The following is a 16,094-nucleotide window of genomic DNA, read 5'->3' as shown; positions in this document are numbered from 1 at the left end:
AGGATGTCATCACTCTAACAGACTGATGTTACGCAGGTCATGTGACTGACTCTCAGCATATATAGAGACTAAATAAACCTGAAGACGGGCTTGAAATACTCAAAATCTTTAAGCAGCACACCGATGCAGGCGCTACATTTAAGACAACTGGCATCAAACTGACTTGGCAGTCTTAGCGTGCGTGCCTCGTGGATATGTGGACTCTTCTGCGTGTCTGCCGTTTTAATCCCTGTCTGGGTAGATGTTTTAATTCCTGTTTGAGGCCGTTTAAACGTGTGTACGGATCCGTGTTTGTGTGCCTCGGGTTGCACGCGACCCAGAACTTCACCCCTTTCCAGCGGCTCACCAATAACACTCGATCTCTGGGAGAGGATTCACCCACAAGGGCTCTGAAATCAGCGAGGCTCGCTGCAGCTCAGCTACTTAATCTCTCTGTGCCGCTCCACCATCTCTACTTCATATTTCAGACTCCTGGTTGTTGGCAGCCGGGCCGACCTCCAGCAGCCCCGTCCACCCTGCTGCCTGCCTGCCTGCACGCTGGTGGAAGCAAAGGCAAAAAAGACCGATTATATCTGACCGATGCATCCGTGTTCCAGGAAAGGCGATGTGAGGTGGGTACGTGTGTGTTTTTTCATTGAAAAGCTCATCATTTTCAGCAGAGCTGGGAGTGATAAAACTTTTTTATTGATTTAAATGAGGGATTTTGATATTTTATATTGACTGTGACGGTTCTTTTACAGCTTATTTTTTCACCCTGGTCAAGTCAGACATTTTTCCTCCAAAAAACTGATGTTTGCTATTTTGAAAACTGATTTTGCGGTTTGTTTATTTTTGTATTCACTGTTCAGTGTTATAAATACGCTAAACATGCTATGTTTAGCGTAAAGTACCTAAACAAAGCTAATATTACCGACTGATACCTGCAGTCGGTCACATTTGATTTTCTAAGAACTACAGTTGACAGCATATACAAACAAAATAATAAAAAAAAACTTTTTAACTCTATAACACTTTTATAACAAAAGAAACTGGAAACAGGTACAAATAATTATCTGATTTGGTCAGGTGCTTAAATCCGTTTCTAGTGCGTACAACAACATGTTAGCAGGGCTGCGAGTGTGCACGTGGCTTTTCTCCTGCACCGCTCTGCGCTTGTTGCTCATTCGCAAAACAGACCAGCTCGCATTCAGTTGGCTGTCACCAGTCAGCTGGAAATCGGCTGATTTCGGATGCTTAAGCCTCCTCGGAGACCATAAACCTCTGTTAGTGGATGTCTTCATTGAATTTCTCTTTTGGGCTGGGACTAATGTGCAGGAAGCCTGCTCTGAGGGTCAGTATCACAGATATGCAGCACACATGTGCACCAGCATCTCTACACGACTCCACCCTGACTTCATCTGATTAAACGACACATAAATCACGTCGGTATTAAAGTTGGATGATACAGGCCCGCCTTTGTTTGCCATTAAAGCCCTCTCTGCGTTGTGGACTGTATTAAGCGGAGATGAATAAAGCCAATGAGCAGCAGAGGTGTTCTCCTGAAGGAGGCCTGGACATGGGACCATTAGCAGGAAGGATGTACATTAAGGAAGAGGATGCAACACATTTCAAGGGCATAATATAAGGCTAATAAGTCTAGCAGACCTGAAACAAATGGTTAAGTTTGCAATTGTTTCCAATACTAAAGGTACGATTGGTTTAACTTGTTAAATGTCAGAATAGGACAGGAGCAACAGCACCAGCTTACAACATGTCAAACTGCTCCAATTTAACAGCTGATTAAACTGAAACTAATAATGAAGGGATGCTAATCACATTAAGAAGCCCAACTGACAGCATGTTTACATTGTCCCACATTAACAAACACTACAAAGTAGGGCTGCACGATTAATCGTTAGAAAATCGCGATCTCGATTCATACTTATGTGCGATCTCATTTCCAAATGACAACGATTTAAAAAAAAAAAAAAAAAAAAAGACGATTGTACCGCATTTTGATCCGGGACGTAATCTGCATGAAAACAAGCGCTCACTCTTCCTGCTCAACAAATGACAAGGGCGGAGCCTTATACCACGTGATACAGAAGCTGTGCCGTGTGATGCTAAAATTAGCAGGGAAAAAACAACGGAGAGCACGTCAGGGATGACGAGAAAGTGACAGGAGAAAATCCGTCCCGGTCAACCACCCAAACATCAATAACGGGAACCTTTTACAGCGCTTCCCTATGCACGTCGAACTCCCGCAGGCACAAAGAAATTACGGAGGCTATCACTTATCACCTGACCAAAGATATGGCTCCCATCAACACTGTGCAAAACGAGGGATTTAGGAAAATGATCAACACCCTAGACAAACGCTACACAGTGCCGTCCCGCTACTATTTTTCTATTGTTGCACTACCTGCTCTATACACATGGAGACGGAATTTCAAGCAGTACAACATTTTGCGGCAACAACAAAACGTGAGACATTTGTTGTTTTTATGTTTATTTATTGTTTTTATGTTCAGTCTCAACTGTTACGAAGTTGATGTGCAGTTAATAAGTGCAATAAATATTTATACTGGAAAAGAAAATCGTGAGAGAATCGTGATCTCAATTCTAAGCCAAAAAATCGTGATTCTCATTTTATGCAAAATCGTGCAGCCCTACTACAAAGTACTGCTGTTATTCAGCAACTATAAAACAGACACACACACACACACAGGACTAGGCTCACTAACATGTTCATGTTTTTACACTTTCTTAAAGTCGGGACCTCAGCTGCCTGCTCGAACACATAACAGCTCATAATGTGAATTCCATTCCTAGTCATACAATAGAGGGGGAATCACACTCATCCTCGCTGAACAGGAAGTCAAACTAAAAGAGCTTCTTACCTCTGACAGGAAGGTCTGTGCTGATTTCTGGGCACCAACATGCAGCAAATACTCGTACACATATAAAGCTAACCTGAAAAACAAGAGCAGAGACGAGAGGAGGAGTGAGCGCTGAGGATCACAGTGAGCGTTCATTCAGGAGGATTTCAAAAGTGAAGGAAAAGTCAAACGTTTGTGCACAACTGGCGGAAAATCATCTGAGATGGCGCTCGGATAAACGTGATTTTACAGTACAGATATCATATACACAGCGACGGGGTGATGAATGTTTGATGCGCAGGTTTCAGGATGACTGCTGCTGAGGCACAGAGAAAAACATGGATGAAGAATATCCTCAGACAGGACTCCCAGACGCGAACACACCCTTGTGGATTCTACGTGTTAGAAATGATAACACAAATCACTCTTTAAGAGACAAAAATGATTCATTAATATAAACAGCAATTAGTTTAAGACGGAAGCACAGCTGATAATTATTAGCAGCTTTTCAATCACCTGTGAGACAAATCTTAAATCAAATATTGCTGTCTAAGCTCGGTCCATTAAAAGAAAATCTTTTAGGATCATCCAGCTAAAAGAGTAGAAACACAGCTGCTGGAAATGGCTGAGGAGGCTCTGCAAACAAGCCTTTAATATTACACTTCTGCTGATATCAAAAATATAGTGTATTCTTCTCACACTAAACAATAGACTTTATGTCCTCATATTTACACTTTGCAGCTCAGCCTGTATTCATCACCAAAGCTTTACTCACATGTCCTTTAGAGGGTTTCAGTGAGCAGGAGCCAATCACCGGGTAAAGAGGTGGGCTACACCTGCCAGTCAATCGTGTACGAAAAGACAGACAAGCTGTTCAAGCTCACACTCACACCTGCATGTGACATTTACCAATTAACACAGTCTGCATGTCTTTGTACTGATGGAGGCAACCAGAGCATCAGCACAGGGATAAAGACCCCAGTCAGCCGGCTGCTCCCAACCCAGAGCCTGCTATCTATGAGGCCTGATCACAAAGGATCAAACTACTGAGTTAAACTATTTATTCATGCACAGGAAAAAAAGAATAACGTTCGATTCTACTATTAATCTTTTTTTTAAAAATGCTGGTTCATGACTTTAAACAAGTCGTGCACATTTTGACTGCACAGTTTCCCACCAGTCACCAATAAAAACACACATTTTTTAACTTTTGCTGTAGAAAATGAATTCGACTCGTGTGATGTGTCGATCCGAGAACCAGTAAAAGTCCGGTTGCCTAGCAACAAGATGGTGGGACTTCATAAAGTCATCGCTTCCCGCCAAGAAACTGTACGACACATTCTTCTTCTCCTTCCTCTCTTGGCTGCTCCCTTTAGGGGTCACCACAGCGGATCATCTGCCTCCACCTCCTCCCATCCCAGCATCCTCCTCTGTCACACTAATGCTCTGCCTGTCCTCCTTCACTACATCCACCCTCAGAATCCACCTTTTCTCCTCCACACACGTCCAAAGCGCCTCCGCCTCGCCTCTCTGACTTTGCCGTGTCTGGCCACCATCCTAGAAACCTTTGATTTCGGTCTTGCTGCTGTCCTTCTTTCACAAATCACCCCTGATACTCGTCTCCACCTGCTCCACCCTCCCCGCACTCTCCTCTTCACCTCCCTTGTGCTTTGGATAGCTAACCCCAGGTTCACTACCTCTGCTAGCATCCTCCCTGCTGCACACATGTACCATGCCTTGTTTCTGCTACTTTTTATTCCTCTTCTCTCCAGAGCATACCTCCACCTCTCCAGGCTCTTCTCCACCTGTTCCCTACTCTCATTACAGACCACAACCCATTTCCATATCTTCATGGTATGGCTCCTCAGCTTTATTCCACTGTAGTTACTACAGATCTGCTCTTGAAAATCGGCACCGGCACAGGTCTCCCTTCCTCGGCCATCCTCGCACTCTCACAGCTTGTGTCCTGAGTCTGTACGACACATTATCCTACTACAAACCACCATGTCCTCTTTTTACGTTAGCTTGTGGAACATTAGATTAAAACCATGTGATTTTTATTTGAGTTTTAGAGGTACTGACAGGCAAATGTTGCATTCTGTGGACAGAGCCAGGTGATCTACCTGCGCCTGCTTCCTGTCTTTATACAGGATAGTTATTCGTAGTAACTTTAAACCCATTATGAACATTTCCAGCTCTTAGATTTCAGTCAAGTGAATTATCACGATTCATAGTTCAAAAAAATATTTATCTGATACGGAGCGCCGACGCAGCCGCTCGGTTCATCCTCCGTGTGAAACAAGCCGGTTTTCCTGCTCACCCTTTAAGCCGACTCCTGATTGGCTTCCCGTGGTGCTGCTGTGCATGCCTGAGATGACCACATTAAAGATATCCACTTTCACTGACATCACACAGAGGCGAGAGTAAAAAAAGCTCACGGTAACCTGAGCTTTTAGCTCACAGGGATCACTTGCACAACCTTAAATGAAACTCTGTCTGTGATTAATATGAGAATGTGCTGTGGTAACAGAATTAAACTGACAGAAAGTAAAGAAAAGCGTCTTAGCCCCGCTTCGATGCACAGATTTGAAAGTGGTATTGATCTTCTCAACTAGTTACAGCAGAGAAGGAAACAAACATATTTCTCAGTGGCTGCAAAGGACTTATTACAAACATAAATGTACTTTATATCATAAATAGCATCAGTTTTTAGAGACCAGCCAATTACTTTCTTTCTCTTCCCTTATTAACACTCATCCTACTGCCACTTGGCCAGACTCGCAAAACTCAGGTAAACAGTATTTACCAACATTATTATCACAAAGAACTCAAATACTGGCACCCACTCCCGGTTAGACAACAAATTCATCTGCATAAATCTGCATGGACGCACATGCTTCCCTCAGGTTCACCATTTCAGGACAAAAGCAAACTGCACTACTAAATATTTTTACTACGATGAAGAAGCGCGGACAGACGCCACACCATGCAGTCATCTATATTCAGCTCTCCCTGCTTCTACAGCACTGTGCGGGGAGGTGCTGCGCTTTTGTGTACGGTGGGGGCGATAGATTTTATGCTGATCACATGCATCAAGCCCAGACCAGACAGAGAGTTATGATGTTTGGGTTGTTGCTGGGTGATACTGAATGAATCAATAATGAGCCAGAACAGAGTTGAACAAGCTGACTCTTTATGTCTTTAAAGATGTCACTGCAGCGTCTTGAGAACTATCTGCTAAAGTGTTGCAGCTGGTCCAGACTAGTTTCAGCCAGACACGCGATGCCATCACCTGCGGTATTTCTAACATCTGAAACCATCCTATTTATGCCCACATCAGCGCCTAATGTAAACACACAGTTTAAGGAAAACATATATGTCGTGTGTATGTGTGTGTGGCTGTGTTTACATATCTTTGTAGGGACCAAGAATCAGAAGTTTGCTATGCTTGTGGGGACCAACAGCCCTTATAGGGACCAAAATCCCAGTCCCCATGAGTTTGAAGGCATTTTTGAGACTCAAATGTGGTTTTAGCATCAGGGTTACAATTAGGTTATGGTTAGGCTTAGGGTTAGGCATTAATTTTTGATAGTCAGGGTCAGGGTAAGCGGCTATGTGAATTAGCATTATGTCAATTAGATGTCCCCACAAAGATACGAAAACACGGTGTGTGTTTGTTTGTAAAGAGTCACATGTAGGAGCAAATTGTTTGTTGTTAATGTTTAATATTGATATCAGATGCAGCGACTGTTCTGCTGAAGTGCAAGTGATCAGCTCGGTGTTCAGGAAAATGCCCATCGCCTGTAACTAAGAGTCATCTGCGAAAATGTGCAGCAAAATCATTTTTATTTTTTAACAATTCAGAGGATTGTTGGCTCTAACATGACCCAGATTATGACTTTACCTTAAGCCGTGTTTCATTAGAACAGGATACGAAGGAAACGGCACTACTATGGTACTTATTTTAGTTTCATGTGAAATTTTTGTGCTTTTTAGCAAAAAATGTAAACTTCTAATGAGAAAGAGAAATACTATTTTCATCCAATAATAATAATAATAATATCTGGACGCTCCCTCTCTATCACACAGATATATTGTAATATAAAGGGTAAAGCATGTTTGGGCAGTGGAGCTGAATCAGTGTGTGGAGAAGGAGCTCCCCTGCCTGTTGTGTTTCGGAGGGTGGCGGGGTTATCTGTGATGGATCACAGTTTGTTCAGTGGCCTCCTCTCCACCACAGCTTCAACAGTGTCCAGTTTGCAGCCAATCACAGAGCACAACAGGCCTTGCTGCAAACCTCCATCATTTTGCTGCCCACACTGAAGGATCTCAGGAATCAGAGCCTGCTCGTCCTCTCTTCATATACAGCCTTCCGGTTCACTTTATTGCACGGTAATAATCACAGCAATCAATTTTTTAAACACAGAAAGCTTTGAAAGCTTCTTGTTTTTAGCCAAGAGTAACGACTGCAGCTTTGGCACGTGGAGCTAATCACGAAAATATGCAATAATGTGAAAACGAGCTGCTACAGAAACACTGATCACTTTAGTTGGAGCATCAAACACCAAAATGACTCCTTTGGCACGGGCGTCAATAACGTATGTAAAGCTCGAAAGAGTTATGTTGTTAATTATTTGAGCATTTAAACCAGCAGTGGCCGACGCGCTCCTCCAGTCAAAGTCTCAGTCGTGTGGGAAAGGACTCACGTGGAAGCAGCTAACCAAAGCCAACTCATGTCGCCTGTCCTTTTTCTCACATCTGCATTTTGGCAGCTGCACATTTAGAGGATGCCATTTGAATTCAATTCAATTTAATTTGATTTATACAGTGCCAAATCACAACAGCAGTCGCCTCAAGGTGCTTTATATTGTAAGGTAGACCCTACAATAATACATACAGAGAAAAACCCAACAATTATATGATCCCCTATGAGCAAGCACTTTGGTGACAGTGGGAAGGAAAAACTCCCTTTTAACAGGAAGAAACCTCCGGCAGAACCAGGCTCAGGGAGGCGGGGCCATCTACCGTGACTGGTTAGAGTGAGAGAAGGTATGCTAAATAATGAATCGCAATGAAACTGTACTTGCAGTTTAGCAAGGTTCAACAAGCGACCCTGTGTTAGATTTGTATTGTTGATTGTCATTTATGCTTAGAAATATTTACTTATATATGCTTAGAGTTTTGTAATTAGTTGTAGATTGGTAGAGGTTTTGATCCTTGATAGTCTGCAAACTTTGTGTGTATTAGACAGCACTTTGGGAGCATGAGAGGTCATACCGTGTCTTATTGTTTTATGGTAGGATTAACGTAGTTGCGTCTGTTCTAGTCTAAGTGCTCTTTGTTTAGATGAACTGCAGGACTTCCTCACCGTGTTATCTAGGATGAACCATATAGGGTGAGGGGGAGGCTACCCTCTTCCTGACCAAGGATGTTTGACCCTTTGATCAGCAGTCCACACACACACACACACACACACACACACACACACACACACACACACACACACACACACACAGGCAAGGTACTCTTTGTGTGTATGTAGACGTCATATGTTAATGAACTTATGCATATTCATGTAACCTCAATAAAAGAACAGTGGTACGGGAGAACGGACGAGAGCAACTGGGGTCAAGCGAAGGAACGGTGCCTGTCCGGTTCTCACCCGTGCACGAGAAACATGAAGAAGCTTGCCTACTTGTGTCTTGCTTTGCAGTGTAATTATATTGTCTTCAACGTTCCAGCGGATGGGTTCAAGCTACAAACTAGGGCTGGGCGATATGACCCAAAATTCATATCTCGATATTTTTTAGCTGGATGGCGATATAAGATATATATCTCGATTTTTTTTTAAGCCATAAAGTAAGAACAAAAAGAGAGTTCTTAGTCAAAGCTGTGTCCCAGATGTCACACAGGCACTTTTATTAACATACAGCACAGATGTACATGAAAAATTACTCAAAATTAAATTATGAGCATTCATTAAATAATAATGCTCCATAAATAAAAGAAAACAAGGTTGTTTTTGTGCTAAACAAAGAGCTCACAATTGTGCAGTCAAAATGTAAACTAAAAGACGCTGAGCGTAATAACAAAGACAGACAGATTTCACAGCTGCTCTGTTCCCAAGTTTTACTGCGTGACTGACAGCCTGGAGTTTGAAATCCACTTCATAACCACGTCTCTTACAGGTGCCATTTATGGTCCTTATACACACACAATACGGTAATATTACGTTGATGCACAGTACGTATCACTCCGCGAAGCTCCTCGGTAGCCGTAATGCGCCGACAATCTATCAAGCGGTGCAGCTCCGTAGCTTACCAAAGTCGTACTAAAACATTTTTTGACAGATTGCTGAGCGCCGTGTACCACATAAAATCGGTTCGCGGCCATCAAGCACAACCAGAATTCATACATAATGCGCGCTATCAACTTTTGAGAGAATGAAAGGATTTTAGGGTTAGCGCTGTTAGCTCGTTAGCGCGGTTAGCTCGTTAGCATGTTTAGCTCGTTAGCACGTTGACGCCGTCCAGCCCCACGCATGGGGCGATGCGCAGTAACTCGTTAACGGAGATTTGCCGTGTCCGTCTTGTCGCTGCCTGCACGTGAAGCGATGGGGTAGGAGGGGGAGTTGTCTTCAGTGAAGGCGAGGCGGAGTAACGTTGCGTAGAGACAAAAGTGGACGAAAGAGAGGCAAACTTGCGGCTCCACAACTATAATTATAACGTAACATAGACTATATCGATATAAAGGATATTGTCACATCTTATATCTCGTATAAAAATATATCGATATGTTTTAAAAACTCGATATATCGCCCAGCTCTACTACAAACCTATCACCCTGTCTCCTAAAAATGACGTTCACACGACATTAAACTACATTCTCAGTGATGTTTCTGTGGGACAGCTAATACTGCTCCCACCTAAAAGTTTAAAAGTGCATAAACAACAGGACTTTCATACAAAAGAAAAGGGTTCGACTCCTGTATCCTACCGATGTTCTGGCACGTTTGTATTTTCTGTTTTTAAACTTGAAATTGTGCCTTCATTGCTCTTTAGTTTTATTTTCGCTCACTGTTTGTTTAGAGTTGGGACACAGCAAAAGATCATAGGTCAAAATAGACCCTTTCACAACCTCCTAAGAAGCTGCTCCATTTTACGTCAGCAGCAGAGCAAGAAAACAAAAATAGGTCTTCCTCAAAACAAGAAGACGGGACTGCCACATGTTGTAACGTTCAAAATCAACCCTGCCTTTGCAGTGCGAACACCCAGCAGCAGGCGCCAGGTCCTATATGCTGCACCTACGCTGTACAGGATCGAACAGATTCCCATGAGCACTGCGCCGATGAAATTTTCATGGCAGAGTCTGGTGTGATCTGAGGGGCTCCGTGCCCCAGCGATGGGCACCTGCCCTGGCTGCAATGCATTATTTAAAAACACTCATTCAATCCAGGCTTCAGGGGACACCTTTTGTTACCCTGTCAGAACCAGTAAGTGTAACCCGGCTGAGGAGGAGACATTTTTGCAAGCCGGTGGAGCAGAGCTTGAGGAAGAACAGGTAGATAAAGTAGGCGTGAGGGGGGTTAGCTGTGGCAGAGGGAAACTGAAGGTCAGGGCCTCGGCTCTTTGCTCTACGGACAGCACCGGTGAGAACGCTTCCCCGTGACCCCTGCTCCGGTTACACGTGTCAGTCAGGAATAAAAGGTGAGATGCTTACGAGACAAAGCACGAGCACAAACAGCCCTCTCCTCAGCTTATGCGCCCTCTGAAGAGGTTCACAAAGGAAATTTAACAGAAAAAACAAATTGCTGATGCAAATTAGTCGATGAGACATGGGAGATCAGTCTGAGTGGGAGGAAGAACATCTGACCTGTGCTTTGACTGCCGACTAAATATCAAGGCCCGTCACGTAAAGTGTGTCAGGCTGTATTAAAAGAGCCACAAAGCCAACTGGCAGAGCATCTGTCTCGTCCTCATCTTCTTTATCTTAAGACGCAAAATGATTCATAACAATTTTTAAACCATAAGCAGCTCCAAAGGAGAAGAATGAAAACCCTCTACAACATCGCTTCTGATCTTCCCTCCTTTCTCGTCGCCAACGTCACGCAAGCAAACTAAGACTTCGCTCCATGTCCACACATCAAGGAGATCTCTCCCACTGTCACGTCCCCGGGAAACACACACCTGACATTTAGCCCCAGGCTGTCCCAGCTCGCCTCAGGAGACAAGGGCATCTCGGCTGAGTTTAGCGAGCTAAAACACAGACAGTTAGCAAATTAACTCTCATGTCTTTGTTTCAATAATTCAGCAGCGAGAGCGGCGGCAGGCCAAGGAAGGAAGCGATGGAGGATGAGGCAGGGCCTCTAACTGCATCTGCTTTCACATACATGCCTTTTAGAAACAATAAATACTGATTTTAAAGCGCGACGGGATAAATATGAAACATTTACACCCAGCATATAAACACAGTACGGCTGTGCCCGGTGTGGATGCAGTGATGTATCACTTAAAGGTGAATGAGAGGGTGGATGCCCGTTTGAGACATCCATGATAGAGTGAAGCTGTTTCACTAAAGCTTATTCCCGCTGCGCAGCGGCTGTGTATATTTTTTGGGCTCAGTTATGGCATTTCCTTTGTCAAAACAAATCAGCGTCACCGAGCATGTAAACAGCAGTGGCTTTAGCCATGGGTTAATCCACACATTGTTAGACAAACACAAGCACACATGAAGCCTCCGCTCTCCCTCTCGGCTCTGTGATGTTACCTGCTGACAGAATCACGTGGAACTTTTCTCAGAGTTTAATAGTAAAACTGGATTTTTAACCCACAAAAGCCGTTTTTAGGTGAAAGAGGCAGACGAGAGCGATTGACTACCATCCTCAGCAGGTAATGAGGACGATAACATGATGCAACTTCAAAAAGGAGCTTTTGTTTTGTAACCGACGTATGTTTAGGAACACACAGAGCCTCGTTTGCTCGATCGAGGCTTTTTCCCGTGTGCTAATAAAAGGCGCGCACTTCTCATCTGTGTGCTCTGTTGCCAAACTGATTAACAACTTCAGGCACGTAGCTTCAATATTTATACTCTCTTCTTTATTTCAAGTGAGAAAACTAGCAAATTTGTGCGGATGCACCAGAAGCAGCTGACGAAAGGCGGCATTAATTGACTGTTGACATATCTGAATGAAAGCACAGTCAGCCAAAGGGTGCTGAGGGTAAATCGAGGGCTTCTTTACTTTTAGAGCAGTGTTTCTGCTTGTGTTAGCGCACAGCTCTTTATGCTTCCTTCAAAAGGCTAAAATGCAGATGGCAGAGCCATCTGTGTAGAATCAAAACCATGCATTCAGACCTGAAGATCCCCATTAAAGTGCATGTAAATACATGGGAGGAGTCGGGGGAGGAGCAGAGGATGTAAAGAAACCCATGTTCAAAACAAACTGATTAACTTTACTCTTGAAGCTCTTTCCCCGCATAAATCCAACAGCACTCGAAACCACACGGACAAACCGAGGATTAGAAAACAAACGCGAGGAGCAAGTTCTTTTAGAAACCAAACACGAGTTTACAAAAGAAGAAAATCAATAAAAATAAGGTGTGGCGTCGATCTGTGAAACATTTTTGTGAATGGCGCCTTTAATTAATGTGCTGGCTCCATCAGCGCACAATTCAAAGAGGTTCCAGTTACATAGGAGACATTAATACGGAAGCTTCTGTGTCACTCCCGTCCAAATTAAATTAAATAAAACACTGAAAAGTGCAGAGAATAATTAATTTCTCTGGCTGTGAGGGCACCGGTTCCTCCTCCACCTTTATTAGTATTAGTAGCTTGTTTTCGCTTTACAAGACGCCTCATCACAACAACGTTTCTCAAGGATCTGCAAAGAAAACACTCTCCCCCCCTCATTTCCTGCTACCTGTGATCTCAAGACAGCTGTATGGTGAGGCCTTGGTCGTGCAGCGGAATCCACAAAAGTGAGAAACGCTCGTGTGACTGTTTCATGTTGCATTTCTGAGCAAACGGGCTGGATTCGAGCCTTGGCTTCAAGGCTGTGACGGAAATAAAAAGCACACTGTACATATGTCACAACACAATTAACAGCAAAACTAAGAGTGCATGCTGGAACATTTTGTGTAGTGACCCTGAGAGCTACTGTACATACCTGCAGCGTTCAGTACTGTAAATACAGAGCAGCTTTATTAAACACTTCATCAAGAACAAAACCTCACAAGTCCTTCGGTAAATGAAGCACTGCTTTCTAAGTTAGGCTGCCACCTCGGTATTGAAGCGTGCTCCCAGTTACAGGCCCTTTTTAGGCTCCCTAAACAGAGCGGTGTAAAAAATTTGTGATTGTTTTGGTTCCATTATTTCCAGTGTGAGGTTAATCCCTGAAAAGCTCCAGCAGCTGGCCATCACCACATTTGTGACACCCCACAGGAAGAAAACATGCTGTCGATTTTAAATTATGCACGTGCACATACGTGAAACGTTTTAGGCACAAGACAAGGAAGCAGTTTAATAAAACACAATATAAACTTATGAGTAAATAGTCCCTCTATAACTTCTTCCCCTGGTGTAACTTGCGTGGCCTGCCCACAGTCATGAATCGTCCAATTGCTCTCAGCTACACAAGGAAAACATGCTTTGAACTAATTACATTTTTCTCTGGCCTTAAATATGTGATCTGATGTTCCTCTGCAGATTTGTGTGTCAAATCTAAGAGCCGTGCAGCTCCTTTAAAATCAAAAGGACACAAAAATAAAAGTGGGGAAACGTTCACACTTTATTATGATTAGAGCTGTTGTACAAAACCAAGAGCGTAAAGTCATATTATTCCTTTATAGATTACCTAACTGAGCACATCACACCATAATCTTCTACGCAAGAGCTGGAGCTGTGACGCCACACTGCACGCCTGCTTTAATAAGATACGAGCCCATCCGGGATGCCCTCTGTTTAATATCTGAATATGTAAAGAGTCGTATGAATATGTAAATATGAATATGAGGCAATTCAGTGATGCATTGAGGCAGCTGTTGCGAGCTCTACACTTACAAGGAAACATGTGTTGGCCCTGCAGGGCAGGTTAGGGTGACAAGACAGGTGAGCAGAGAGGGCAGGCGTCATCTGTGATGTGTGGACAACACCTGTAAGCCTGTGACATGCCGAAAGGACGCGAATATACACAGAGACGTAAAGAAAAGGTGGGAATAAATGCAGAAAAACAAACTCAGAAATGCGGTTATTCACAAGCAGCCTTAACGCAGCAGCATTCATCATTTCCAGCTCTCCAAAGACTTGTATTTCTTATGAGTTCAATTATTAATCTCCTCCTACACTATCATTTGAAATACATGCTGCCTCTGCACTGATTTCACTCCCAATAACACACGGAGCATAATCCACAGTCCCCGAACAAGCAACGGGAACACAGAACTCAAATGATAGATGGCTTTCAGCGTATTGTAAATAAACTAATGAAGCTGAGCCACACAAACAGGTGTAAACGCAGCCTCGGCGTCTGCTGGCGGTTCATGTGCAATATTAAAGCATCATATGCTGGTTCAAAGGTCACCCTGCCTGCTGTTCATGAAAACCACATGGGACTGTTTTCATTTAGGATTCACTCCTCAGCACACACACACACACACACACACACACACACACACACACACACACACACACACACACACACACACACACAGAACTGCTCAATTTTCCAATAAACTGATGGGAATTCAGAGTGAAATCAAAGGCTTGTGGCACAAGGCATGCACAAAGTCGTATTCGAGGAAGCTTCCACTAAGCACATAAGCGAGCCACATCTCTAGGAGGCTTAATCAATTGAATATGACACGGCAATGCATCAAAAAATACAAGAGAGTCTCTAAAGAAATTTGGCTTCTATTACAGATGCATGAGGTGCAGCGGAACAGCACAGCCTCCCAGGACCTGACAGTGTTTTTAGATTACAATTGCATCCCAGCAGGGATCCCTACACTCTTCTAACCTCAGACTGTTTAGTGCTTAAAAATAGCTAATGATGATAAAACATAGCTCTGATCTAAAGTGCTGTGATGCAAAGAGGGTCCAACTCTTTGAAAGACATGCTCCAGCTTAGCAGGGACATAAAGGAGAGAGGGCTGCAGCCTCCCATCCACCAGAGACAGGGGCATTTAAAAGTTACACTGGCTTTGTGTAGTGAGCTCAAATCCTGGAAGGATGCACAGGCAAGGAGGACGATGTGGACAAATAATAAGGCACAGCAGAAATAAGCAATAAACAAAATTCTAATCATTTGTCCAATATTATGTGTTCACACAATAACAGCGCAGACTTCAGCCTAACGTTCCTCGGCGTCCTGCAAGAAGCAGCAGTTCAACATTCAGGCTCTGCTCCCCGTGACTGCAAAACTTTGGCCCCGCTCACTGAACTTTCCCTGCGTGGACCCGGCTTCACGCCTCGGGACCCCGCAGAGCAGGCAGCCCATCCCGCCCCTTGCTCCTGCCCCCTCCAGAGGAGCAGGAGCAGGCTCCTCTCCACGCGCGTGGAAGTTCTGATGCCGAGAGCCGCAACAAAGTATCAGGACGGAAAGGAAACGGCAACAGTGTCGCTCCCCACGAGTGACAGAAGTGTGCGCACGGCAGCCGTGTTTCAGACACAAACACGCAAACTGGAGCCACAAGCAAAGGAAAAAGTTTATCGCGCACCTCCGAGGGGGTCACGGGGAGGAGGGAGGAAAGAGTAGAGCGGCTCCTGTGAATTACCCTCGCTACTTTACAAAGTTGTGCCGCTCGCTCCTCCGCGCGCTCACACACACACACACACACACACACACACACACACACACGGCGGCTCGGTCACTTACTTTTCTCGCGCCTGGCTGTCGGAAGGGACGACGGCTCCTTTACCTTTGGCGTACATGCTGCTTCTGTTTTAAGACTTTTGCCCCACTCAACACCTGTCAAAGAAAGCAGCCAGCAAAACGCTCCATCTCCATAGCTACCCCTTTAGTGTTTTTACTCCCCCCCTTCTCCTCCCCCTCCTCCTCCCTCCTCCTTCTCTCTCCTCTCCCTCCCTCTCTCTCTCTCTCTCTCTCTCTCTCTCTTTTTTTTACATCTCCAACATTGGCCACAAATCAGGCACAGTTTCTACTGGGGGGGACTTGAAACCGTCCTCCGTTGGATTTTTTTCCCCTCCTCAGCCGCTGTTCCGCAGGCCTGCTCTTCCTCCCTC

General features: G+C 44.2%; 1 protein-coding gene across 2 annotated transcripts in view; it reads right to left on the bottom strand.

The window, feature by feature from the left end:
* ssbp4 (single stranded DNA binding protein 4) overlaps window positions 1–16,060 on the bottom strand; it is an 89,240-nt gene extending 73,180 nt beyond the window's left edge. For both annotated transcript variants that reach the window (XM_026160144.2, XM_026160143.2), the window contains exons 1-2: window positions 15,727–16,060; window positions 2,880–2,952 (exon numbers count right to left, since the gene is read on the bottom strand). In XM_026160144.2, coding sequence (XP_026015929.1) covers window positions 2,880–2,952; window positions 15,727–15,782 — 129 coding nt within the window. In that variant the 5' untranslated portion in view covers window positions 15,783–16,060. The remainder of the gene's footprint in view (window positions 1–2,879; window positions 2,953–15,726) is intronic.
* Window positions 16,061–16,094: the final 34 nt, after the last annotated feature.

This window comes from Astatotilapia calliptera, chromosome 23 (genome assembly GCF_964374335.1).
Source record: "Astatotilapia calliptera chromosome 23, fAstCal68.1, whole genome shotgun sequence".
NCBI lineage: Eukaryota > Metazoa > Chordata > Actinopteri > Cichliformes > Cichlidae > Astatotilapia > Astatotilapia calliptera.
Note: the sequence above shows the minus strand (reverse complement) of the source record. Positions and strands in the feature narration are given on the sequence as shown.